This window comes from Varanus komodoensis, unplaced genomic scaffold (genome assembly GCF_004798865.1).
Source record: "Varanus komodoensis strain SLA01 unplaced genomic scaffold, ASM479886v1 scaffold15, whole genome shotgun sequence".
NCBI lineage: Eukaryota > Metazoa > Chordata > Lepidosauria > Squamata > Varanidae > Varanus > Varanus komodoensis.
The window spans coordinates 1,281,681-1,309,088 of record NW_025335440.1 but is presented as its reverse complement, the minus strand read 5'-3'; the positions used below and the strand labels follow the sequence as shown (position 1 = coordinate 1,309,088).

The following is a 27,408-nucleotide window of genomic DNA, read 5'->3' as shown; positions in this document are numbered from 1 at the left end:
TTATATTTACATCCCTTGTTCTTTTCTCTTGCAAGGAACCCAAGGCAGCTGACAAAGTTCCCCCGCTCTCCACTTCATCCTAGCCACCGCCCTGTGAGGTAGGATAGGCTGAGAGCGGATGTCTGGCCCAAAGGTACACAGTGAGCTTCAAGGCTGAGCGGAACTAGAACCCAGAACTCCTGGGCGCCAGACTAGCACTCGAGCGGCACTCCATGGCTGGACTTCGCCTTGCTTGCTGTCCCCACGTTTTGCAGGACAGAGACGTGCTGACAGGCAGCAGTGACCCCTTTCATGTTAGATCCAGGGTGCTGCATCAGGCAGGAAGGGGCCGCGGCAAGTCTCCCTCTGATCCCTGTGAAGCGCTGTGGGCTGGGGCAGAAAAGAAGTGGGAAGTGGCTGGCCAGGAGACGGATCCTGAAGGACAGACAGCACTCGCTCACCTGTTATATTTACATGTTTGTCACTGCTCTGCTCCAGCCGGAGGCCTTCCTTCAGCATCTGTGGGCACTTCTCCCCTGTGAGAAGAAAGGCAGCGTTACTCAGTGCCTGGGATTTGAAGTTATTAGAAAGGTAAATATATACCTTTCTTCTTTAAAAAATGTGGAGGGGAGGCTTGTGCTTTATTTTTGCTTTACGAGGAGAACGCCACTCCAATTTGTTTTCTTCGTATCCTGCCCCATAGCCCAGGGACTCTCTCCTGGCCAGGTCCCTGTCCAGTTACCCCCCTTAGATTGCAACAGACAAAGAGAGAGAAGGATGAGCCATTTTTCCAAGCCTTCCAAGCCATCCTTGCTGAGAGGTCAAGAAATTCTTTGCTACAGTATATTGCCATTTTTTATTTTATTTTATTTTATTATTACTGCCACATAAGAGTGCATGCTGTTTTACTCACAATGAACTTGTGAACCTCCAGGGTCAAAGTCCACCAATGCCACCCTAAGGTCTACTCAGAAGCAGGCCCACTGACTTCAGTGCTAACTACTCCCAGGTAAGCATGCAAAGCCTGTGGCAACTATTCCTGGTTTGCAGCTGGTGGGAGACAAGCCACAAGAGGGTTACTAGGAAACCCATGTGAGTCCTTCCTGTGCTTTCCTAGTTTTTGCCTTCTTTTTTCAAGGCTCGATCAGGTGGGAGAACGGGCATGGGGCCCACTGCGTGTGGTCGTCAGCCATCACCCCCGTCACAGCCAGCCTGGACATACTGGCTGGGTAGTCCCACAATTCCGGAGGGCAGGGCCGGGAATGGTGGGTCGCAGGCCCTGATGCAAAGCAGGCTCATGCCTGCCCTTCTCATGAGATGCAGGTTGGGTGGGAGCAGCAGCCAAAATTCCCTGCTAGAAATCCTTGCCTCCCCCCTCACAGATCGATTGATTCTTGATTGGTCTTATTAAAGGATCTTCTAGCCTGTCCCCTACAAACGTCTCAGGACGGCTGACAATAAATGAGGAAAATAAAACTAACCCCACAGCATCTGACAGTTAATATATTAAAATCCAAAGTTAAAATCTATTATTAAAATAGTGGAAAAATAGAAAGGTTTTTCCTGACACTGAAAAGAATGGATACACACACACAAATCTTGGGAATTCTGTGTGAGAGTGTGAATGCCGATTAAGTAGGAATGACTGAGATTTCCCTTTCAGTTTGGTGTTTGATAAGTATTTACCCAAATTCAAAAAGTTCTCTGTACAAAATTGAAAGAAATATGGCACAAACTGAAATGGACAGATGCTTCAACTCAAGTGCGCAGTGCTGAGTGCTTGGTTCATAAAGATCTGAGTTCAAATCCCTGCATACTCAAACCAGGCCCCTCATCTTTAATCATTTCAGTGGGGGTGGGGGGGCAGCCACGGCATGGCCCCCTCCATGCCAGGATGGCTCTACCCGTCCATGTTGCTTATGAATTGTGCAGATGGGTAAGAATTCCATTTGTTGGCTTTTGATAAGCACTGACCACCCTTCTTGACAGTTATTTGGGAGAAGAAGCTGAGATTTAAGATTAAAATCTGGGAGAACACAGGACAGGCAGATTTGCAAACCTAGCTATTTATGCATAGATAGTAGGAATTATCCTGCTCTTTAGAGGAAAAGACTCCCAAGATCCTTCTTAGAATACAGCATGCCATAGAAATCCAGGCTTAGGGCACAGATCCCAAAGTAGGCCGGGTAAAGATTTAGCAGACTATCATCACACTTCAGCTCTGAGTAATTCTATGCAGTTTTTCACTAATCCTCTTCCGCCATTCTTGGAAGAGAGACAGGAAACTGCAACACAAAACTGACGTGGCGTTGCTTTCTTCCCTCGGTCGGCTCTCCTGATCCAAGAAGCTTGCAATTTGGGGGCGCTGGGGAAGGGATAACCTGTCCCCTCTCAGTCCCTCTCCCACAGTCTTGCTACCCCACTCTGTGCAGCCTCTTCACCACCTCCTCCCTTCCAAATGTCACAGCAGGATGAAAACTCATACATTTTAGGCCAACGGCTGGAAAGCGTGGCTGCCAGAAGTGTCTTGTCTGAGTTCACAGCAGTGCTGCTGCCAGGAAGGGGGTGCAGTGAATGCATAGCTATTATTAGAAAAGAGGATGGGAAAGGCTTGAAATGGAACCTCCAGGGCTCTTAGAGCCTTTGGGTGCAACACCCTCAATGCCCCCACTTTTGCACCAGTGCTGACTTCCGCCCCGTGACAGGGAGCCCCGTTTCTGGCTGGGCCACAGAGGCAGAGGAAGGGGGCAGCAAGTCCAGGGAACTCTCATCGGTGGGCCCTGTGGGGTCAGGGGCTCCTGGCAGGGGCCCCTCCAGCCTAGCTGTAAAACCAGTACTGCTGTAGAAGATGGGGATGCCAGAGGCAGAGAGATGCTTGCAAACCGACCAGGGCATTGGCTGCAGCTCCTATCATTCCCAGCCAGCATGGCCACTGGCTGGGGATGATGGAAGCTGGAGAGTACCTGGTGGGGCAGGGCTGCTCTAAGATCAGAAGCATTCACACACACTCCCTGACAAAGGGCCTCATCCCTGGAGCGTCGAGCGACGCGTTGCCAGCATGGAGCAGGTGCAGTCACTGTTTGCTGCCGCGTTTTGGGAAGGGCCATCTCTGCTCCTGGCAGACGGCTTCCGAGGGCCCTTCCGGACATCCAGAATGTGACATCTGCTTCTCTCCTGGCTGCCAGCCCCCTTAAAAAACACCCCAAGAGAAGCGCTGGGCTGCCGTAAGATGGCCTTGGGGAAGTCATCTGGACTGCCGCCTAGGCAGTGAAAGGGGAACATGGCGGAACGTTCTAGATCGATGTTGCTGCCACCGCCATTTGGCCTACCTTAAACTGGCCAGGGGTGGCCGTTCTTCCTGAGGCAAAACATCTGAGGCCCTTCAGGGGAAGCCATTTGGCGCATTGAATGCTTCCACAGAAAAGCAGTTTATAGGAGTGCTTTAAATAAATGATCGAGGCAGAATGAATGAGAATCAAGACTGGCCAAATGCCAAGGGGGGGGGGGCCTTGGCTCCCCACATTTCGGCATTATCTCCAGCTGTCACCTAAAGCAAGATTCACAGAGAAGCTGTGAAAAAAGTTCAGGGAAGAGCAAAAAAAGAATGCAGAAAAGGAGGAAGTGGACAGGGAGGGCCAAAGCAAAGAAAGTCCAGAGAGAGTTCCGCATGGCCCAAACCAATGGAAGACTGAAATTCCCATACAGATTCTACGCATAAGTAGGAAGCAATGGCGCCATCTCTGGTGGTGAGGGGCTTGTCCCAGAATGTTTTTGGGCCTCAGCAAAGGCTGCTCTGCATTTTTCACCACCCATGAAGGAGCAAAACAGCTTATCCTTGCTGGGTGTGGGGCATGCCCTCCTGGATTTCATCGGGGAAGAGAACGAAGGGGCCTTCTGATGGGGGGTGGGGTTTGGGGTCAGCACAGCTGGGCATCTGCCCTGGCCCATGTCTCAGCAGAGGCCCACGGCTGACCACTGGCATCCTCCTCACCCTTTGGCTTCTTCTCTTAGTGCTGCATATGGACTCCCACGCAGGCGCCAAGGAAGAACACCAGAAAGCAATGGGGTGAGCAAAGAGGAGGGTTTTTGGCGGTGCACCCACATCTGTTTGCTCACACTCCCCACCTCTCCTCTCCCAGCAGGAGCAAAAGTGGGCGACTGCAGGGTGGAGGAGATGAACCCACTGAACCTGTGTGGCTGGCGGGCCTCTCTGAAACCTGGACCCAGCACCGTTCCAGGAATGGACAGAGCTTCCAGGCTCAGTCCTGGCGAGCTGGACGGCCTTTCTGCGGCAGTCTTCCTGTCCTGTTTGCACAGGCATCTGCTATTTATTATTATCTTAATTCACTTGAGAAGTCACACATTTTGGTGCACTTTCCCCACCCCTGTAGGCATTCGTATGCATCCCCCATGAACTTTACGCTGCTGCAGCGCTTCTCTGTGCATGATTTCCCCCAGTCTGTACATTGTCGGAGGGCATTTTTCCTGAGACAAATTTTTCCTGCTCAGGAAAATGTGGATTTTGGAAGAGAACTCAGACTTGGCTTGCTGAAGGGCTTGGGCAGAATGAGCTGGGTAATTCATTTAAAACATTTGGAGGCAATTTCCCACTGATCTCTGTGCTACTTTTATGTATCACATGGCACTCCTATACTCATGTGTATTTGCTGACCACCCCTCTCAGGATTACACAGTGCGACAAAAAATATTTTCCACCTGCACTCCTGATTATTATCAACGTTCCACGAGCGGATCTGAAACTGGCCTAGAGAGAAAGCATCTTAGAAAGCGGCCAGGAGCCATTTTGTCTCTTCTGAAACAGGGCACAGTCCTCCTCACATTTAGCTGGTGAAAATAAATTCTAGAACTTTTATAACTTCTTTTCACTGTCTAAACAAACCTAGCCTTGTGCCCTTAATGTTTTATTGTGCAGTTAATTGTTGATTTCTATCCTGTTTCTCTAAATAAAAATTGCACCCCAAATGGCATATAAGAAAACAAATGCATATATCAAAAATCACATGGAAAAACAATAATAAAAAGCAGTAATAAAGGAGGATTAAAGCAATTAAAATAGGTAGTAACCAAATCTGCTCAGGAAAAAAGCAGCACCTGTTTAACAGTAGTAAAGAGGGAAGCCTGTTGGACCCTTTCCAGAAGAATGAATACTGCAGATCTGCAGAGCAACCAGTAAGCAAGTCCTCCACTCTGATCCATAGACCCATGAGGCGGCAGCACCCCTCTCTTACCCAGGTCAAATATGGGTGCACTTGTTCGAAGGTATACTGGAAGAACGACAACCCAAAATACATGCAGTGCAAGAGAGGCAAGTATGTTGCATCACGCACCAAGAACACTGCGTTACGAAGGAATCTCCCGACCCACGCAGCCCCCGCTAAAAACAGGGGCAGACAAATGCAATCCAGAAGCAATGGAGAATATTTTCTATGGTTTCTGAAGAAGCTCGCCCAAGGCCACAATGGGACACTGTAGCAGAGCCGAAAAGAACTGAAATCGCCTTTTCCAAGTGCCTTGTTTGTTCCTCCTTTCTGAATGATCCTTCCTTCTTCTAGCAGCCAAACTCACACACCCCCTCCAGTTCTCTTGAGTGAGGCTGATTCATTTAGATGATGTTTCCCCTTTTAACCAGCCAGATCCATGGAGGGTGAAACTCTGAGTTGGTTAGGGAGGCAAAGACCAGGCCGGGACCCAGCTCCCTTGCACTTGCTGGCCCTCCTTCCCACTCTTGGCCCTGGTTGGGAAGCGAGCCGGGCTGAGATCAAGCCCACACATGCTCTGAAACGCACGTGGTTTCTTTGTGTGAAACACATGAAGTACACATTTTTTCCTGCAAAGTATGCAAATCCCACAAGCGCACTTGAATTTGCTTCCCTCCAGAAGTCCAGGTGATCACTGGGTGCAATGCAGATGTAAGGCAGAGAGAAATTGGGTGGAGCCCCGGGAGCCAAACGGAGGAAATCCAACAGATGCCTCCTGCAAAACTGAATTCCTCACACATCCTACCCGTGGCTACACGTTGCCGCAGGAATCAGCACGCCTCTGCATCCGAGCTGCCACTAGAAAAAGAGCAAGAGGATGCCGCCCATGTACTTCTGGCAGCTCTCCCACTGGCGCATCTGCTTGGCTGCTGTGCGAACTGAGTGCTGCACCGGCCAGGCACTGGTCTGATCTGCCATTAGCAATGCAAACACAATCCAGCTTGAGGAAGGCAGGATAAAAGCAAGAACACAGTAAACACAGCCAATGCCCCAAAGTCGGCCACGGAAAGGAAGAGCGTCTTTGCACATTTAAAGCTCGAGTGGCGCTTCCTTCTCCGCTCACCAAACGGCCCTTCCATGTCCTCCACCGTTCACCTTGGCATCGGTTTCTCTTTGCCAAAGGTGGCAGCTGCCACAACACAAACCAGCAGGACGTGCAGGAGAGGCCGGAGAACAAATGGGGCAGTAAATGAGAGGCGTCTGCTGCTGACAGCACGCGTGGCCAATTCCTGGGAAAAACAAGCCCATAAGTCAGGAAGACAGAGTGCCTGTTCCGCACTTCGCAGAGGAACGAAAGCGGGGCATGCGGAGCGCACGGAAGGCGCTGGACGTTGGCCGTGCAAACAGATGACGGGAGAGGCTGTTTCAGCAGCCTCCGAGTGACCTGACCAGAGATGCGGCCGGCGAGGCAACAGGCAGCAGGCCCTTAACAAACAGGAAGGAGGCCCTGTGGCATCTGTCATCTCGCTGGCACGGCCACGCTTGCCAAAAGACCACGCTCCAAGCTGGGACCTAGATCAACCGGCAGCATGAGCCGCCAGCTGGGTCACTGAGCGAGGCCGAGGTCACAAGGCTGGCAGGAGGGAAACCCAGCCCCGGGGCAGCTCCCTGGGTGGTCGGCAGAACCCCTCCCTTGCTCCAGCAGCCAAACTGGAGGGTTATGCAGCCTGCGCTTCAGGGCCCCACCCAGGACCTGCTTCCTGCTCCTGAGGTGACCCCTACGCTTGAGGAGCTCTCCTCCTGAGTAGCTGGGTTTGGGAGCCTTTGAGTGTGCGTTCCTCTGACAGGAGGCTGCATCTTTGGCACGAGGGCTAGTTGGGTATGCGGCCAGGAACCAGGGAGGCCCAGGAAAGTACCCCATGTGTGGGAGCGCCTGCTCAGGGCCGCTGCCTCCGAAGGGCGCCTGGGGAGGGCTGGAGGTCTGCCGGGCTCTCCTGGGATCTTGAGCATCAGAATCTTCATTGACTGGGAGCCATCCGTGCTGGGCGGGCCAACCCCGAGACGTATGCCTGGAGCTGTTGCAGGAAGGATAGGCTGGACGTCCACATGGTGGGCATGTCGTGAGTGGAGCCGGCTGGTGCCGGAGGTCAGACTAGATGTCCCAGGAGGCCCCTTCCAACTCGCTCTGTTTTCTATGTTTCTAAGTTGCGATGGGCTGCAGCAGGTCTGGCATTTCAGCTCAGATGAAGACACTGAGGCGAGGCCTGCTGGGGCTGCTCTCAGAGTTCGGCCAGGGCTGCCAGCTGCCGGACCAGGTGCAGAGCCGTCCCTCCCTGGGCCCCCAGGAAAGCTGCTGTAGCCCCAGCCCTGGCTGCAGGAAGGCAAGTGGGGGCTTGTTGACGGATCTGGGCTAGGAGGCCAAGCTGTGTTTCTCTCTACCAGAAACGTCTCAGCAGAGGAAGGCGTGTGGCATGGCTGACCGCTGAAGCCGGCGTGGGATGCTCTGGTGGTCAGTTGCATGAAAGACGCAGGCTGTTAGTGAGCAATCAGAGAGCGCGAGGATTTCGAGGAGCCTGAGCAGGATCTAATGCAGACCTGTGAAGCGGCCTTCAGGCGCGTCTTGCCAGGTAACAATGCGCAGGGTTAGTGCAGGAGTAGGAGCAGGCACAGCTTGGACCCATCCCTATACATGGGAGAGAGACAAGGACGACAATGCCCAGCATTCCAGCATTGGAGCCGCAGGGCTTTTTCTGTCTAAATGTGCATAAGATCCATGAATGGGCAAGAAGGGAGGAAAGTTACTGGGAGCAGAAGCCTGGTGTTAGGATTTTAGGATCAAGGTAATGATCATTTATCAGTTACTGTTTGTTCTGAAGGTAGACTTGTGCTATCAATAAACATCTGTTTATTCTTTTGAGCATCTGTGTTCTGAACCAGGCGTATTTGAAAGTTAGCAACACATCTGCTAAGGATAAAAGAAATAAAGTTCACTGCTTTTTAGAAGTCTGTAGCTGGAAGCAGCTGCTCTTTGGGGGATTCCAGGGAAAGTCTGAATCTGGCATTCTCTAGGGTCATATACGGACACTTGAATTCATAAGACTGGTCCCTCGGGGGGGGGGGGAGGTGCCAGCTGCCAGCCACAATAAGCCAATAACGCATTCCCAAGGAGGGCTGTGAGGTCGAAGCACATGCCTCCTCCGCCAGGTCCACACATCGCAAGAAGCCGTGGCGATTTCCTATCCTTGCTGATGTGCTGTGTGGCTCAGAGCCAGTCGCTGCACTTCTGCGTGGTGCCTCTGGCTCTCAAAACCACGGAGGGACTCAGTGGCCTGCCCTTCAGCTTCCACATTCACCGTGGCTCCTCCAGTACTCTGGACCCCGGATCTCCATGCTACCATTGTTGTCCTGTGGAAAGCCATCCATTCTGTGCTCCCAGAATCACAGTGTCATCAATCACTTTACTTCTACTGCAGGCCGAGTAATGAGCCCGTCTCCCTGTTCACTTTTGGAAATAGGGAGAAGGCAGGTAAGTGCACAGAGGGAGAGGTACTTATGGCAAAATCATGGCAACGGTCTTTATTTTGATTCATTAAAAATCCCTTTCTGGGCTGGAGTGGCCAGGAAGTGTTGCAAGATTCAGTTGTACTTGGAAGAAGCTTCCGTATAGGCTGAAAGGCCTGATCCTGCCCAATCTTGGGAGCTAAGCAGGGTCAAGCCCGGTGGAAATCTGGACAGGTGACTTGAGTCCTGCACTGAGCAGGTGGTTGGACCTGATGGCCTGCTAAGACCACAGATCAAAGGGAGAATCAAACCTGCAGTGGACCGGTCCAGATGAGACTGCTGAGGTCCACAGGCAGCCATAGAGCGAGGTGGGGATTTTGCTTGTGGAGGCTCCTGGGAGATGTGGCAAAAAAAAGGAGGACAGGCCATGGGCTCCGCGTGGCCCAGGGAGCCACCTGACCACCTGACCAGTAGTTGGGGCAAAATTCTGTGTGCCACGGAAACTGCATGGGGTTTGAATGGCTCACTAGACCAGAGCTCAAGGCTGGGGTTGGAGAAATGTATTTCACTCCCCTTCAAATGCAAGCTGATCATCCATTTTCAAATCAACCTATACATAATTCAAACCTCAGTTGTCTTTCAAAATGCAAACTTCTCTAAATTTTGCATCTGAATTTTCCAATCAAAAATGCATGCAAATAATGTATTTTAGTAGAAGAATGTGTATATTCTGAAAATAACATTAAAATATTAGGACAGTAGTATCATTTTAAAAAAAAGAAATGCATGCATCACTTCCTACCTCAAAAGTAGTCTTGAAGCGAATTATGCACTCAGTGCAGAAACTCATAATTAATATACTAGACAGAAGATCAAAATCAATATGAACCTAATAAAAATAAACACAGCAAAAAAAAAAAAAAACCCTAAAAGCACTGCCGTATGAAAGGTGTTTATCTATGAATACACAAAACGCACCCACCGCTGCTCATAGCTTAGCATGACACCACAAATGCAGGGCTAGAACTAAGAGCGACATGCCTGCAGAGACGGGCACGGCACTGTTCCAGAGAAGGGCCGCTCCGGCACCTTCCGAGCTTCTCAGGGGGGAGGCACACAGAGAAGTCCCTCTCCCAGGGAGCCAGAAGGTTAATGGGGAAGAGGCTGTCCTTCAGGCACTGGGGTCTTGAGCTATGCAATGTGTATACAACCCCATTCTCCCACCAAAAACCTGCTTTGTCCTTTTAAAGTGCAGCTAAAAAGGGGGGTGGGCTGCACTTTTCTATCTTCCTGAGCACTTGGAGTCCTGCAGCCTTTGGATTGGAGAGCACATAGCAACACTGGCTGCGTTTTTGAAGTTGGGCTCTTCCAGGTCATGTTAGCCCCTGCTTCTGGGCCTTCCCCTACGTGATGAGAGGGCAGCAAGAGACCTTCAAGCCCAAAAATGCAACCGGAGAGGAATCAGAAATCTGTCCCCAGGCCCTGACCTTCCTGGGACACAGAATGTTCGCTGACAAGGCACCGTTGGGCCAGAAGCCTCTCTATATCCGTTGCTGAGCCGGTGCACAGAAAGCTCAGCCCAGGCCCCGAGAGGCTGGGCAGTTCTCTGGACGGGGCACACTCCTTGTCGTAGACTTCCGTGTAAGGGGAGGTGGAAGAGATGCAATAAATAAGAGCTCAGGGAGGGGGCGTGGGGGCAGGCTGCATGCTTTGTGCCCACCCGTGGGTGGACCTGGTCCGGGGCTCAGGTGGGGGCAGCCTGCCTCAAACCGAGAGGACTGCCCCTGCCTGACAGGGATAGAGAATATGAGCCAGTGTGGAGTAGCGTTTAGGGGGCTGGGCCTGGATCCTAGTCCCTGCTCAGCCACCGGGCTTCAGGCCAGGCACTGGCTCTCCACCTGCCCTGCCACAAGGGGCTGCTCTCAGGATAAAGGAATCTGCCTTGCATTCTTAACTGGAAAAAGGCTGGTTGTGAGTATGCAAAAATCGATGCATCTTGCGCAAGATGGAGCAGGATGATCCTGCCAGGAAAGCAAAGAACTGCAAGCCAGATTAGAAGGCTCTGCAATGAAAAGACCCGTTTTGCAAGCGCTCCTGTCTTGCAGCCACAATAGAAGATGTTAAATTCTTTGCCCTGCTTTCTGGCACAGGGAAGCCACTCAGAAAATCACAAGACTTGAAATAACACTAGCTGGCAGGAGCTGTAGATCTGCGCGGAATAAATACATCTGCCACTGAACAAAGACAGATGCAGAAATGAATGACTTGGGGCCCAAAGCACCGTAGCGGATTGCCTCCGATTGTAACGGGCATTGTGTTGGAGCGAGAGGGCCTTGTGGGTTATTCTGAGCACTGCTTTCTTCTCCTTGTTCAGCCCTGGCCAAGCTCTGAGACTGAGCAACTCTCAAAGTGTGGGAAAATCACAGGGAGAATCCATCCGCTTAGCACTTGGGCTGAGCTTGTTCCCCTCATGCAAACAGTGGGAAGGGTGGACAAATTGTTAGGCTGTGAGTGCCTCAGAGGCAGGGACCCGTTTGGCTTACACTGTGAACAGCCAACTGTGTTACCAGCACTGGAACCGGAAGCAGTAAATCAGGGTGAAGCCAGAGCATTGGAAGTATCATAATTGGAAGAGCAGGAAAAAGGTGGTATCTCTTTGATCTGCAGTCCTCTCCCAGCCTTCCTGCTCAAGATATCTTGCAAGTTGTTCCTTATGCAGAGAACTATGACAGAATAAATTAACTCCTTCAGTTCAAGAGGGCTTTCACTGCAACAAGCCTGTGCTACCAGCATCCCCTGGCTGCAGATCCACCTTCCACAGGTGAGTATCAAATGAAACTAAAACTAAGAATAAAGATCTCTTGAGAAATTTCTTGGATTCACATTTTAATGTGAGATTATGCAGTTGGTACCTTCCAGATCTGAATGCTAGCATGCAGTTAGAAATCTACATTTCTGAGTTTGGGACAGGTTTTGTGAAGGAAAAATGCTTTGAAAAGGTGCACATTAGAAAACCACACATGGAAAAATGCGTGCATCTGAAAAATGCACACCAGCCTGCTGTCAGTGGATACATGTTCACATTTCAAAAACTTTGTACAAATGCACACATTTCCAAAAATGCAAATAATTCTATGTATGTATTTCTGCGCAGGGGAAAATTGCTCATTGTTACAATGACAGAGCAGACTTCTGAGTGGGAAAACGTGAACCTGAACAAGATCATGTTTGTCAGCTTTGTCCATTTCTAATTAAGACTAATGCTATTTGGGTTGTACCCTTTGCCCAATCAATATGTGAACATTGACTTTATCTGCCATCTCCTGCTCACATGCACCACTTTTCTCTGCTTTCCTTCTCACTTCTTTCCCTGCCACCTTCTTCCAACGCACTTTTTCCAGCGCATACCTTCTCTTGAGCTGCCACTTCTCCAGGTGTCTGCTCTCTCCTTTCCCAGGCCTCAACCTCCTATTCTTTCAGACATATATGGAAGCCAGAACTCAAGTTATCCTCAGAAATCTTTACTTCTCCAAATTTCCAGTGGTTTTCTCCAGCACATGCAAAATATGTATGCACAAAGAAGTATTAGTGAAAATAATATTAAAATGCATTATGCTATGAAAATCGTTTGCAAAATTGTGCATACTGGGAAGAAACCGCATGTATTGGGAGAAATGTGCACCAAGATGCATATAGATTTTCATATGAAAGTTTATGGGAAAAGCCTCAATGATCAGGACAAAAAAAAGTTAAAACAAGAAAAATGTGAAACATGGGGACAGTGAAAACTGAAATTGGCAGATTTTTCAGTTCCTGATAACAGTTCTTCCTTTCCCATTCCTTTCTAGATTTCCTATTCAAAGGGAGTTTCTTCCTAATGTCCTTGCAAAGGTGTAAATAGCTAACAGACAAGCTGGCAAAGGAAAAGAAGCAGAAGCTGCTTTTATGAATTATTCATCCAGCATTATCCGCACTTGCGTTGTAGAGTCCAGCCATCGACAACAGCAGAGAGCAAACCCCTTCGGCTCCGAGCAACTGTGCCAATCAAGTGAGCCGGGCTGGAGGCATCCGGGAACAACCCCTGGAAGAAGGGCCAGCCTTGCACCACATCCTCACGACACTGCTTGGCAGGACAAAAGGATAGTGGGGGTCTGTTTGAAAGGGTTTTGTATGCAGCCTTCACACTGGCACAAGCAGGAGGCACACAGGGAGGGAGGGAGAGAGAGAAAGTTTGCTGTGAGCCGAGGCAGAAGCATCAGCAACAAGAAGGAAGCAAGCAAAGGCCGAAGGTACTTCTGTATGCAGTCCGAGGCACTGTGGCAGGCTGTAGGCCCACGACCAGAGAGAAGCAGCAGTGGGGAGATCATGGCAGACCTGCTGCCCTTGCTGAGTCTCTGGGCAAGCGGCTAGCTAGTCTGCTTTTTTGCTGAAATTATGAAAATGATGATACAGAAACCAAAACGTTGCACAAATAGAGAACACTATTTTAACAAATGTCAAGATATTACACGGTCAAGCCCAGGGAGATAGAAACAGAGTGAGTCAGAAGGGGAGTCCCTGGCCATCTAGTCTGACCCCTGGCCCTAGCTGGCTCCACTCATGTAACTCTGAACTGGTTCTAGCCTAGCTGTGTCCCTCTTGCAATGTGGAGCCCAGAACTGGACCCAGTACTCCAGTTGTGGGCACACCAGAGTCTGATAGAGTGGCACCAGCACCTCTCTCGATCTGGAAGCCACGCTTCTGGCTATATATCCAAGGGTGCTGTTTGCCTTCTCAACTGCCGCGTCACACCGCTGGCTCCTGCTGTTGACAAGAAATTGCGTGGGATTTGCCCCCAAATTACCCCCCCCCCAGCAAGGTATTTGGGCTGAAGAAATCCATACACTGATGCATCGTTTATGAAAAATGAGTAGAAATTTCCATAGGGAGGTTTTTTTAAAAATGCAAACGTGCGGAGAAGGCGGATGGAACAGGCTTGACCCGCTCATCCCTCGTCCTTCCGCCTGCAGAGTGTGTGCTCCACCATGTAGCAGGCTTCTTTCTGCTTAAACCAGGCCCCTTTCTTTGCAGAGCAGTGATCTCACGGGGTAACTTTGGGCCGGTCCTCCGCCTTCAGACTAACCAACCGCACAAGGTTGTTGTAAAGATGAAATGGGGGCAAGGATGCCCTGTCGGGCTATCCACGAGTTCCTTGCAAGCGGAAAACGGATAGGGCAGGAACGTGACAAATAAGGAAACAAACACTGTGCCCGTCTTTGGATTTTCACAGGCTGTCCAGGTGCCATGGAAAAGCCAGTTTGGGAGCAGACAGGCACTTCGAGTCACAGCTCCGAGTGGGGAGCAGAACGGCCCTCCCCCGGCAAGAGAGCCGGCTGTTGCGAGAGCAAAGCGATGCTCCCCAGACAGGAGAGCGCCTCTGAGCCCACGGAGAGATGGGGCTGCTTCCGGCTCTGCGGGGGCTGCTGGAGTCTGCTCCAGACTACAAAGCGGCTGCCTCGAGAGGCTGCCCACAGCAAGATGCCAGGGGCACGAAGGCAGGCATTCTGGCTGAGCAGCTGCAGTCAGAGGTGGCAGCGGGTTCATTCAGCCGCAGTCCTCAGTTCAGCTCGCCTTCCAGGGCAGGGCATGTGCCGGGCAGGAGGGCAGGGCAGGAGGCAGAATGCTTGAGGGTTACGATGGAGCTGAAATGCACCCGAAGTCCTGGCCAACGTCCACCTTGGGACGCTTCTCAAATGGGCTGTGGGGGACGGTGCTCCGCTGAAGCGTGGATGGCTCACCTGACAGGGCCGTGGCCCTCTCCGGGGGCAGGGCCGTGCCAGTCTTCCGTGTCAGTCGGCCGTGCAGGTGGCAGCAGCCGTGATTCCTCAGCCTGGATCTAGGTTTGATCTTGCTTAGCGCAGACCCACTGAAATGATGGCGTGTGGCTAACTCCGGTCCCACTGCTTTCAAGCCATCTCCTCTAGGAGTAGCTAAAGATGCATCCACCCCATTTTATGTGGGGCGAGAGAAATCATACTGAAGGGAGCCATTAGTGCTACTGCGTTGCATCTCTATCCCACCTTCCTGCTTCTTGCAAAGAACCCAAGGGAGCAACAGAGCTCCATTTTATCCTCACAACAGCCACCCTGTGAGGTAGGCTAGGCCGGGAGTCGGTGACTGGCTCACAGTCACCCAGTGAGCTCCAAGGCCGAGTGGGGACCTGGGACCGGTTCTGTCAGGACTGCAGTCCAGCATTCTTACCACTAAGCCATGCAAAAAGTAGTGGCAACAAGCATTTCCCCACAGCCTCCGCAGCACCCTCCCCTTGATCACCCCATTATTTATCCAAAGGCAATTCACACATTGTCTCCCTGTTGACCTCCGTCTCCCTCACCATCCCCGTTGCTCCCTCTGTTGAATTTTGGGTGGCCAGACCCCAGAGCCGCACCTGGCGCTCTTGTAATCTGCAAAGCGGGCTGCCCCGGTGGTAGAGTGGGGCCTACTCGGGGACCTCTGGGTGACTGGCCGTAGAAGGGCAGCGCCTTCGGATTCCCCACTGTCGACCCCTAGCACAACTAAGGGCTCCCGTGCACACACACAAGCCAGATGCGCACAAAGCGCAGGCGATCGACATGGGGCTTTGGCCAGGGCTGGAGGTGCTCGGAGAAAGGCTGTTCACAGCACGTCTGTCCTGCGGAGCCACCGGCTGGCACCCGGCTCCAGCTGGCCATGGTCGGAGTTCTCAGGAAGAGGGCCCGGTGGATCCCGCGAGCCCCACGTTTGCCCATCTCTGCCGCAAAGGGCTGCTCATGTACGCTGGCGCGCTATATAAATGATGCAAAGCAAGTCCTGGGGCCAAGGACACTCTCCGGAGGGTGTGGCCGGAACACCCCACCCCACCTCATAAATGCTTGCTTGAAAAAGCCCATGGCTGGTCCCAATTTGGAGAAGTTGTCAGCTCCTGCTTTCTTTGGTGTCACCATTTTGCAACCTGCCTGAACTTAATCCCAGAAGGATTTGCATATCCGAATCCCCAAAGGATTTGCTGAAGGATTTGCTGGAATCCGAATCCCCAAACGTGGATAACTTCGTGACCAGTTGTGACTAGATGCCGTTCAGTGTGCTTAAGTGGCATCTGAGTGATTGTCCGTGCTCCTCTTTAATAAGTTACATGTCAAGCATTAATTTAAGTACAGAGAGAATCCTGACGATGCCCAAAGGAAAACACAGGCAAGGCCTGTGGTAATTGAAGGAAAAGGAAAATTGCCTTAGCGGCGCATGCAGACATGGGGTTGTGGGATCCCTGCCTCCCAGCATCCATGCCAGCCTCTGTGCCCTGAGTGCGTATTGATTTATTGAAAGTTTTTATATCCCGCCCTTTACAGTGTCTCAGGATGGCAATAACATAAATAAATAAGACACAGCATCACAAATAATATATAAAATCAATATATAAAAACACACCAACATTAAAATTACTGGGAAAATAAAAAGGGCTTTGCCTGGTGCCAAAATGAAAAAGCATCGGTGTTAGGCACACATCTCTGGGAAGCCGATTCCATAGCCGGGGTGCCACCACAGAGAAGGCCCTCCTTCAGGTAGCCACTCTTCCATTCTCCTTCAAAGAGGGCTCCCAAGGAAGGGCCTCTGCTCCGGATCTGAGAGACTGGGCAGGTATATATGGAAGGAGGCACTCCTTGAAATGTCCAGGTCCTCAGCTGTTCAGGGCTGTATAACGCATCACTAGCACCTTAAGTTGGGCTCAGAGTTCAATTGGAAGCCAGTGCAGATGGTACAGGACCAGCATTACGTGTGCCTATCTGCTGGTCCCTGCTAGCAACCGGCTGCTGTGTTCTGTTGACTGTAGGCAATTCTCCAACAGGTTTTCATGACAATCTGGGCCACCCACTGGTGCCCCATTAAGGAGCTGCCCGCCCATGTCAGCGCACCTGGCCTTACCTTCTTGAGCAGCAGGCAGTTCCCCTCCTCTGCAGACACCAAAGAAGATGCCCAGCAGGCACAAGATGGAAGGCTGGATATTCCACATGGTGGGTCTTTGGCTGGCCCAGTGGCTGCAGAGCAGCTGCACCTAGAAGGCAGAGAGACCAGCATTGTTCTTTTGGTTGGTTGAAGAAGAGTTTAAAATGAATTGAGAGAGAGAGAGAATTCTGTCTGTTTAGGTATAAGCCCCTGGTACTCAGATTCCTAGCTGCCAATGCAAATAAAGAAACATGTATTGTAAAATTACCTTTGTCTAAAAACAAAAAGTGTACAAACAAAAATTGGTGTCTAAACTCAGGAGAACTGTTTTCCAGCCTAAACTTGGAAGGGTTTTCTTTTGGCAAGGGCCATTATAAAAGATATACTTAAGTAATATGGACTACGTCCTCAACTGTTGTTTTGTGGAGTAGGCAGAAATGCTATTCGAAAGATAATTTCTTATAGCAACCATCCAGAAAGGCAGAAGGCATAATGCTAAACCTTTGTTCTGCTAAGGCAATTCTGCAATTAAGGCAACTGCATCACAATAATTAGATTTCTAATGGTCATGGATATAGTCTAGAAAAGCTCAATGATATGGAGAGTTAGCATATCAGAAGTGTTCCTATATACGAGGAGCCTTAACTGTGGTTTAGGCATTTGCTAGATTAAAATTAGCTCCCCATTAGGAACTCTGGCAAATGTATGCAACGCTTTGAGCGTTAGGTGATGAGGCACAGGCTAAGGCAGGGGTCCTCAAACTACGGCCCACGGGCCAGATGCGGCCCGCCATGCCGATTTATCGGGCCTGCCTCAGAGGTTTTGGACTCGCTGGGCGCGTGCGCGTAGGGAGGTGGTGGCTTGCTCATGCGGAGATAATTTTGGACTCGCTCGGAGAAAATGGATCACCGTGCGAGCAAGTTGCTGCCTTGCCCCTCTGCCCCCCTGCCTCGCCATGCACATGCGCGTGCCCCGCCCCCGCCCCACCACTGGCCCACGACACCTGCCAGCATCTTTCAACTGGCCCCCTGTTGAAAAAGTTTGAGGCCCTCTGGGCTTAGGAAACCAAAGCAGGTAGCAAGGTGGCCATCCTGTTATGGAACCTTAGAAGCCAAACTTGCAGTCTTGCAGTTCTGCAAGGACATGCATGCCCTGTGGTCTGGAAGGAGGGGGATCAATATTTTCAATAGAAAGGGGTGTGGAACCTTCCCAAATTCTTGAACATCCGGATAGCTAAAATCCCAAAGTGTTACACCATATAAATACTACACACCACATCGAAGGCAGAGATGTAGGAGTGAGTAACTTTAGCCAGATATTTTTTCAGGGCTGGGGTAAACCAATTGCCCACTTTTTGTATCAAAAGCTCCCTTCAGGATAGCTGCCGCTCTCAGCCCCCATCTCTACCCCACCCCTAACTTTAACAAGCCTTGATGAGTCTTCCAAGAATTTACTACACGATGGACCCCTAGGGCAATGCAATTATTCTGTATGTTGACCAGAGTCTGACAGCTTGCTGTAAGGACAGGAGCAACTTAAAAAGAGGGCCCTCTGAAAAATTTGCCAAATAAGGCAGGGGGAGTGCAGAGGAAGCCCCGTCTGGAAGGGCCCCAGCGGCCGCCCACTCACGATTTCCCCTGAGGGTGGACGCGTCGCGACCGCGATCTTCCTCTGAGCACTTGCGCGCTCTTGTCAAACAGCCCGCTGCAGGGGCCGGGGCCGGGGCCGGGGCCGGGGCCGGGACAGGCGGACCGCTGGGCCCAGGGTGCTGGGGCGGGACCAGGCCCCGCAGCTTAGTCGGGCCGGAGGCTGGTGGCGTGGTCAGCAGTGGAGGGTCCGGGCCGAGGCAGCAGGCAGCCATACAGGCGGGAGAGCGCGCGCAAGGTGCAGACCCGGGCAGCTGATGTCAGGCAAGCAGCCACAAAAAGGGGGGCAGACCAGAGGGGCTGGAGCAGGGCAGCAGCACTCGGCAGCAGGGCTGGCGCAGACGAGGGCATGTGGGATCAGGCAGGGGCGAGGCAGGAGCGGCTGGCGCGGGCCGTGCGCTGCAGAGGCCTGGGCACGAGGGCCCTGAAGGCCACTTGCCTTGCTGTGGCAAAGACAGCAGTGCCAGAAAGCCTTTTATGCTGGTCCCCAGGACCTCCAGCTGCTGAAAAGAATATTTACCCTTTCGCTTTTAATGGACTCTCCACACTCACCATGGCTATTTTTGCTGCTTTTTCTTGAGCATGTGCTGGCAAAGAATGAAAAAAGGACGAGAGCAAGAGAGGCTGCTGTGCTTGTCACAGTCAGCTGGCAAGCCGGCCACTTAGGCTGCAACTCAGGCCTAATTCCTGATTTTCTCCCCATGTATGCAGCTTAGCAAGAGGCCTTTTCAGGGTTTCTGGGCAGAAAAATCAGCCTGGCAACCAATACAGGATCCGGTTAAAACCGTTCCCATGCTTCTCCAACAGGAAGGAAAATCTAAATGGTCCAGTGCAAGGCATACATGGGATATTTCTTAGGCCGACTCTGAGTCCCTGAGGCTAGACGGAAGAAACTCACGGAGGACTTAAAGTAAGTCTTTTCCCTCTACCCCTCCCTGAGCTTGTAATGCAGCCAAGTTATTTTTCAGGAGGAGCCTAAAAGGAAGATACCTAATCCCATATCAAAGCTCCGCTCAGGAGTGCATTGCTGAAGTGGCTGAGCACACGAAGAATCGGCATGCTGGGGCAGAGGACTGTACCGCTAGACAAAGGCACGCTTTGGGGTCTGCTATTCTCGGGGTTCTCTCGGAAGAGGGTGGGGCTGTTCGACAGATCAATGCCCGAAGAACACTCTCCACTCTTGGGTGGAATGGTGGCCGGCAGCATGTTCCTCGCCTAACCGTCCAGAAATGCCCCACCTAGAAACGTGGCTGCCCCACCTGACAAGGACGGCTGCCTGCAGAACTGGCTGAACTGCCAACAGTCTCCAGTCTGGAGGAATTCAACCCATCATGTCGGGCACATTCCTCTGGAGATGAGTATCAGCCTCCCAGTTTGGGGCGTCTGCTCATCCAAGACGTCCGTCTGTGCCTCTCTGCTCTTCCTGTTCTGCACTGGTGCTGGACAGTGCCTCAGTGGGGAGGGAGGGAGACCTCCTTCCTGGCCGCTCCAGTTTCCACCACTCCCTGCCCCCTGATATATTCCCTCTAGCACCTGTCCAAGGGATCTCCCCCCACCCTGGGGAAAGCAACCAGCGTTCTTCTTTCTGTACCAGCTGGGAGGGGCTGCAGGGGAGGACTGGAGCGCCAGTTCTCAGCTCTGAGGTGGCAACGCTGTCTCTGGCCTTGGAGTGGAGTCTGAGCCGTCCAGTGACCCTCAGACACTGTGCAAGGGCCATGGAATGAGTCCCTCAATGATTTATCTAGCACATTGGTGGGACAGCAAAGACCCTGGAAGACAGAGGTGAAGCTGGAAGTGATCTTGATAGGACAGGCCACTGGTCTGAGATCAACAGAGTGAAATGTAATAGGGAGAAAAGCCGAGTTCTGCTCCCAGGAAAATAAATCAAATGCTTTGCTACTAGATGGGGATACTTGGCTCAAGAGTACTACAAGTGAGGGTGATCTTGGAATTGTTGCAGATCTCAAGCTGGATCTGGCTGCAAAAAAAGGCCAGTGCTATTTGGGCTGCTCTTCCAAATCATGGGAAGTACCAGCTCCCCACTACGCATCTTGAATCCTGCCTCCCGTTTGGGGCACTGCCATTTAAGAAAGAATGCAGACAAGCTGGAAAAAGTCCAGAGGAGGACAACAAAAATGATCAGAAGCAAAACCCTATGAGGAGAGACTAAAGAACTGGCGTTCTTAGCCTAGAAAAAAGAAGACCGAGGGAAGACAGGACAGCATGCTGCAAGTCCTTGAAAGGTTGTCACAAAGAAGAAGGCCAGGCGCTCTTCTCCATCATCCCACAGTGCAGGACATGGAACAACGGGCTCAAGATTTCGGCTGAACATCAGGAAGAACCTCTGGACTGTTAGAACAGTAAGGGAATAGAACCAATTGCCTGGGGAAGTTATGGGCTCTTCCACACTGGAAACATTAATGATGAAGATGGCCAACCATTGATCAGGGGTGCCTGAACTGGGGGTCCTGCACTAAACAGGGGGTTGAGCCCAGTGACTGCATTGGCTCCTTTCAGCACTGCTATTTCATAATTCTGTGACCAGGGTAGTAAACTTCACACCCTTTTGGGCAGGTGATTTTCGCCCGTGGCTTTATTAAGCGGCTTCAGATCAATTAGAGATTTAACTGTACTGGGGTTACTGGTTCTCAATTAGTAACCTTTAGTATTTGTTTTGTTTTATTTTAGAAAGGGAAATAGCTATAACCATTCAACTTTATGGAAGAAAAGGATGAAATTTGCTTCTGTAAAGCCTCAGTTCAACTTGGACCACTTTAGAGGCTAACCAACTTTGTCTAGGGTCTAAAACAGTCATTTACTTCAAAAAATTGGAAGCTTTGTACGCCTCCATGTTGACTACAGGAACACTCCACAGGGGGCTATGCTATTTCCATATATTCACAGATATAGTAAGCCCTTCCTAGTGCTTGAAGCCCATTTCCAAGCAATCTCAAATACACAGGTTCATATTTTGTATATGTGCGTGCACGCATGCATGCATGCATGCGAGTGAGTGAGTGAAAGCAGCCATTGCAGTTTTGTTTTATTTAAAAATGTGAAGTATTTATAACCTTTTAAAGGTGCAACCAGGCCCATGTTTAGACTGAGAAAAAGGCCTAGAAGTAGGGAGGTGGAAGAACGCATTTTGGGGGTAAGAAGCCATCAGATTCTCTGAGATCGGCTTCTGGACTCTGGTCCACTTCCGTGCAGCCGTGAGCCCAAGCTCCTGATGCACGTGCCCCGTGTTTGCACAGCACTCAGCAGGAATTCAGCCCTGCGCAACCGCTGCGTGAGCAGTGCCCCTTTTCCGTGTCAGAAGAAGAACCCCATTTGGGAAGAGGGGTGCAGGGGCTGGAGAGTTTCAGCGAATGAAAAACAGGTTTCGGGTCAGTTTGCATTTCCAACCATATCAACTTTTAGGGGTGCCGCCATGGATGACATGAAGGGGACACCAGCACATTATTAGGGCAAGAGGCTTCTTGGAAGTTTAGGCTGTTTTTGAAAGGGATTTCCACCACCCGCAGTTTGGCCATTTGTGGTGTTCGTTGTTGAGTTTCTGGACTAGGGATTTGTTTGAAGCAGTTGCTCAGTTCTGCCATCCCCTGCACTCCGCTCTATCAACATTTGGAGACCTTAGCTTGCTGTTAATCCTCTACGGCCGCTTTCATCACATCCAGGAATTTTTCAGTGGTCCACAAGGAGCATTTTGTTTGCTGCTTTTCTGCTACTTAACCTCTAGGTGGTACTGTGGAACAGCAGAAAAGCACAAACGGCAAGAGGAATCCTGCATTCTTTCACTTTCACAGTTGAATACTACATTATTCCTGCTCAAAAATAAATAAAATAAAATAAAATAAAAGCCTTTGAAGAAGAAGGTTAGACACAGAAGTGGAACTAGATGTCATGACAGCACCTAAAGAACTGGTAAACAACCTGAGTAGGGAAGGGAAAGTGCATGATAGTAGGAGAGTCCCTTGTCTCTGTGCTTGGAGCCTGGTGACTCATAGCTACGTCACATGTGATGACTGTAACATGCAATCAGGATATTATTCCAAGCTATGGAAGCAAATGCTGACTTCAGGTTTTTTGTTTTTAACAAAGCATAATATTTTCAAGTAAAGTTGCCTCAGTCTATGGGAACATGTGAGGATTTCATTTCGTTTTTATTATAAGATCAAAAGAAAGAGAATTTTTAAAAGGAATGTGGGAAAAAGCGAAAGAGAGATTCATCCATCACTGTAAATCACCTTCAAGAATGCAATCCTATGCATACTTGGACAGGACAAAGTCGGACCTTTTTCTGTCTAAACATGCACAGGCCTTATGCTTATCTCGACACTTTTCAAACTTCTTGCCTGGGTAAGCCAAGAATTTCTGAATCTGCCCCAAACTTCTAGCTGAAGCCAAGTTCATTGGCCGTGCAAGGTGCAAAGGGAAGCCCTGGGCGGGACGGTGTCTGGGCACAGCCCAGAGTAGCTGCTGTATCTGGGAAAAAGCTTTCAGGAAGGAGCGGGACACTGCTTTGCAGGGTGGCTTATTGGGATCCGCTGGACTTATGTGAAGCTAAGACGGGACCTTGCCTTCTAAGGGATGAGCTGACAGGAAGCAAGCACCTTCTTTTCACCCACTGTGACAACCCAGTGCCTGGAATGACAAGACATCTGGAAGACGCATCGCGGTAGGAGGGCTTTCGGCTCCCCTAAGAAGCCCCAAATGCCACCCCACTCCTCTCCAGATTTTCCACCACCCCACAGCTCTCTGATGAAATCTTGCGCCTAATGAGAAACGGATGCGTGGATGTTTTGTTCCTAATAAGAAATGGATGTGTTTCCTGTGGTTCTGGGATATTTTTGTGTCTCAGGGTCCAGGAAACTACAGAAAGCTGGGGGGGGGGGATGTTGTGGTTGGGTAGAACATGGAGCAGGGGGGTGGGGGGAAGGGGATTGGCTCTGCGTGCACACAAAGGTTAAACCTTTGTTTATAATAAACTTTGGAGGACTACGGCTGTTGCCAGCGAAAGAGAGAGTTCAGTAGTGGGCCCTTTGCTGCTTAAGAGGCATAGGAATTAGTCATCACAGGAATGTTTTCTGCCTAGACACACCTAGGAGTGTGCTTTTAATGTGCTCCGAGGGTACATTCATGCACTCTGTTCATCCAGTGGGAGGATGCTGAACTCAGGCTTAAGTTCCCCGGGGTAATTGATGGAACTTCACAGTGATTGATATGCAACCTAAACAGACGGGAGCCTCCAGTGGGCCCACAGCTCCCATCCTGGCACTGGCATCTTTCAAGGCCCCTGAAGACCAGACGGTTGGAGGGCCACCAGGTGAGGAAGACTGCTGTGAACCGGGGTGGGAGATCTCCAGCTCTTTGGAATGCCAGCAGGCATCTTGGCCCCTCCTGGACGAGGTGGCAGGGCCTTCTGGAAGCTGCCCAGACCTCTGGAGCTCTCCCTCCTGCCCCCACCCCTCTTGTGGGTGGCCCCGCGTGGCCTCTGGCAGGATTTGCACGTGCCGTAAAATGTTGTGCTGCGGCCCTGATGTGATGAAACGGGCTGCCTGTCCTGCGCCAGAGGGCAGGTGCGGGGGGGGGGGGACACCATCTCTAAAACGCTTCTCTGTGTTAAATCGCAAGTGCAAAAGCAGTGCAGGAAGCAGAGGGCGGGAGAAGCACGTTCTCGATGCGATGCTGGGTTTCTGCTTCTGGGGATCAACCACCCAGCCCAAGGAAGGCGCGCTTCAATGGCCTGCGTGGGCATGGCCGCCTCCTTGCAGCTGCGCCCCGATCCCAAGGGGATCAGAGGTCAGGCACCCGCTACAGTTTCGAGGGGCATTAAGCGAAAGTGGAGGCGCTCGGCGCCTTTCTTGATCCCGCGGGGATGTTTCACGCCATCCCAGTCGTCGCCCTTCTCTCCGCTCCTTTGCCGCTGCCTTCTTCCAGTCCTGGCGTGCAGACCTACGGACTCTCTAAAAAAGCGGCGCTTCCCTCCAGTCACTCTCTTGCTTGGCCAGAATCGCTCTTTCCTTTAGAGAAGACTGTTTAGTGGTGGCCTCGTCCAGGTTTTCGTGCAGCTCCAGCGTAAATCACAGGCCATGCGAAGCTTTGGCACGCTGCAGCAGAAGCAGGAGGTCTGACCTTCTGCTAAGGGTCTGTCCAGAGGCACGGTGGGGGAGGGGGTGGGCAGAGGTCTTCTGCAGGCATGAGGAGGATCGGGGAGCCAGAGGGCCCCTGGAGGACCTTCTAGGCTTGGTGTGCAGAACAAGTTGTGGTCCGCCAGCCAAATCCAGGCCAATGAAGCTCCCTGGGGCCACATTCTAGCAGTGGGTGGACCAAAGCCCACCACCCTGACACCTGCATTTTTCTGCTTAGTGCTCTCCCTGCCAGTAACGGAGTTTTGGAGAGGCCAGCCAGCCATCTAGAGGAGGAGAAACGGCACAACGCCTGGGCTGGCGGGTGGCCAGAAAGGGGGGGCCACCAGGGGAACCCCGGAAGCCCAGATTGGGAGCCCCGAGGGCCAGGCTTGAGCGGTGCTTCCCGCTGCTTGCACAGCCAGTTGCAGCGTGCCTGCCTGGCGGCAGTCCAGGCTCGGCTGCACGGCTTCCAGCCAGGCAAGGGCTGCCACCTCGGCGGGTGGCCCGATGCGTTGCCGAGCTGCTCCCGCCGTCGGGATGGCCCATAGTCCTGTGTTTCATGGTGTGAGGCCAGTCTGGTCTCGTGTGCCTGCTTGGGCCCAGCCAGCGTGCTGTGGACGTCACGGGAGCCTCGGTGGGGCGGAGGCTGCAAGGGGGCCTCATGGGCGCCCAGCCACACAGCTGGGGTGGGGGGGGGGCACGCCCTGCCAAGCGAGAGCACCACGCTTTGGTCGCGAGACACCAACTTGGCACAGGGCAGCCCCAGGAGGAGAGACCAGAGCCGGGGCTCTGGGCACGGAGCGGTTTCCCCCCACCCTTGCAACCAGGGCTGTTTCTCTGGGCATGAGAAGAGTGTGGGGCAGGGCAGGGGTGAGGCCCCACAGGGACGTACCACACACCGGCAGTGCCTGTGCCCTCCTCCTCGGGAGCAGGAGCAGGAGACCTAGACGACCAGGCCACCCTACCTGCGGGGGCAGTCCTCCGCGCCGTGCCCTCCAGCACTCGCTTGGATGCCCGTAGCGCTCCAGCCCAGGGAGGCCATGGGCGGCCACACGGATAGCTCCCAAAACGCACGCGAAAGATGCGCAGTCTCTGGGCCAGCCCTCCAGTCACAAGGGAATCCTTCGCCTTATGCCATTTAAAATTTGAGGCTCACCTAGTCTGGACAACTGCCCCAGGTAGGAAGCATGGTGTGGGGGGGGGGTCCTGCTTTGTTTAGCTGAAAAGGCGGTTTCCAATGAAAACAGTAATTGGGAGGCAGAATGCAAAGCAACTATTGGGGGATCTTGCCTGTTTGCCCGTAATTCTATAACTGAATTTTGACTGTGTTGGGCAAAATGAGAATCACTCATTATGAGAGCTCCTTGCCAGTGTCCCTTTAGAGTCTTCCATTTGTAGGGCTGAGATGTACTCATATTGCCATCTGGAGCCAAGCAACATCATCCTATGAACAGTGGCCCCCTGCTCACCCCACAAAATACAGTGCAGGGCTTGCTGGCCAATTCCTGTTGAAGCAGATTATCTCCTCAATGCTTAAATATTTTGAAGAAAAATCATCCGATGATGTATAATGACTGCTCAATGCAACAGATGGAAACAGGAAAAGTGTGTTTTCCTCCTGTGATTTCTGCAAGTCCTTGGAATCCAAGGTGTACATAAAGAAGAATGGGCCCCACATGTTGCATGTAATCATTTCCTTGCAGGTGTGTATACAGAAGTCATGCTAAATCCAACACCTACTTTTCTTAAAACTACCCTTCTTTGAAAGTGTCTGTTTCAGTTACTTTGGTAGTTTAACAAAAAAATCACCTGCTTTTCCAAAGCAGGGACAAGATCTTCCATTAGCCTCGCCAAACAGGATTTATGGCACATAAACTGCATGGGGAGCTTTTTTGGGAAAAACACACAACGGGTCGCACAGTTGCTCCGTGTCTTCCAAATCCTCGTATTATCTGTTCTGCCCCTAGCCCCAACACACACGGACACCTGAAGTTCAACAGATTCGGAGAAGTTTGACTGCTTCTTTTCGGGAAGAGATTACAGGGAGAAATTCCAAGAGGGTTGCATCAGAGAGTCACCAAAGGTGGTAGGGGAGGAGATCCCCAGCTGTGCAGAAAGCTTGCAGCTGCTTAGCTAGTAACAGTCTCTTTTTCGGCTTAGGTGGCCCCCAAGCTGGACCTCCAGTGGCCCCCTTCCGGCAGACCAGTCTTGCCCTGTCTAAACAGCCCCCTTGCTGGAGGTGGGAGATCACGGAAGAGCCAGCAACAAGCCTCTTGCCTGTGCTGGGCAGAACTTGAAGAGTAAGCCCTAAACAGGTTAGAAGGATTGGTTCTCTTACCTGTTGGAGGTGCTACACACAGCTGGCCATGTTTCTAAGAGGAGACGAGGAGCGAGGAATTGTGTGTCCCGGCAAGCAAGCGAGTGCGCGAGCGAGCAGCGAGACGGCAGCCCACGTCACGGCTGACTCTGGCAGCCGTCTGCTCCAACTTTTCAGTTCTTTGCAACTCCCCCACCTCTTTCTGGTGTGCTCAGGACCAAGAAGGCCAGGATTCGTGTGTGCGCCGAGCAGTGCCGGCTCCAGGCTTTGCTGCCAGGCAAGCCTGCCACGGTCCTTACAGATGTCGAGGCATCTCAGAACCCAACTAGCTCTTCTTCGAGTCAGCTTCCCCCACCCTGTTCTCTTTGACTTTCCCTCCTGGGATGGAAAAGGGAAGGCTTCCCCCTCCCACACTCTGAGCTGGCGTCTGCCGCGGCGACGGAGAGCTGTTGCTTGGCCAGGCCCCTGAGCTGGAAGCAAAGTGCTATTAAACGTGCCGGAATGCCAAGAGAGCTTAATCGAGCCCAGCTGGGGCAGGAACAAAGGCCTGCAGGCAAAGGGAGCCCCATCCAGCTCATCCTCAGCTTTGCTGTCTCTGGTTCCCCCCTCCCCCCTCTCTGGGCCCAGAACCCGAGGCAGGGAAGCGCCCCATTCCT

At 51.8% G+C, this 27,408-nt stretch overlaps 1 protein-coding gene across 1 annotated transcript in view; it reads right to left on the bottom strand.

Annotated features, from left to right (window-relative positions):
• The window catches only part of COL16A1 (collagen type XVI alpha 1 chain), a 132,725-nt gene extending 105,665 nt beyond the window's left edge, over window positions 1–27,060 (bottom strand). The window contains exons 1-3 of the mRNA XM_044424818.1: window positions 26,774–27,060; window positions 16,638–16,767; window positions 441–515 (exon numbers count right to left, since the gene is read on the bottom strand). Coding sequence (XP_044280753.1) covers window positions 441–515; window positions 16,638–16,725 — 163 coding nt within the window. The 5' untranslated portion in view covers window positions 16,726–16,767; window positions 26,774–27,060. The remainder of the gene's footprint in view (window positions 1–440; window positions 516–16,637; window positions 16,768–26,773) is intronic.
• Window positions 27,061–27,408: the final 348 nt, after the last annotated feature.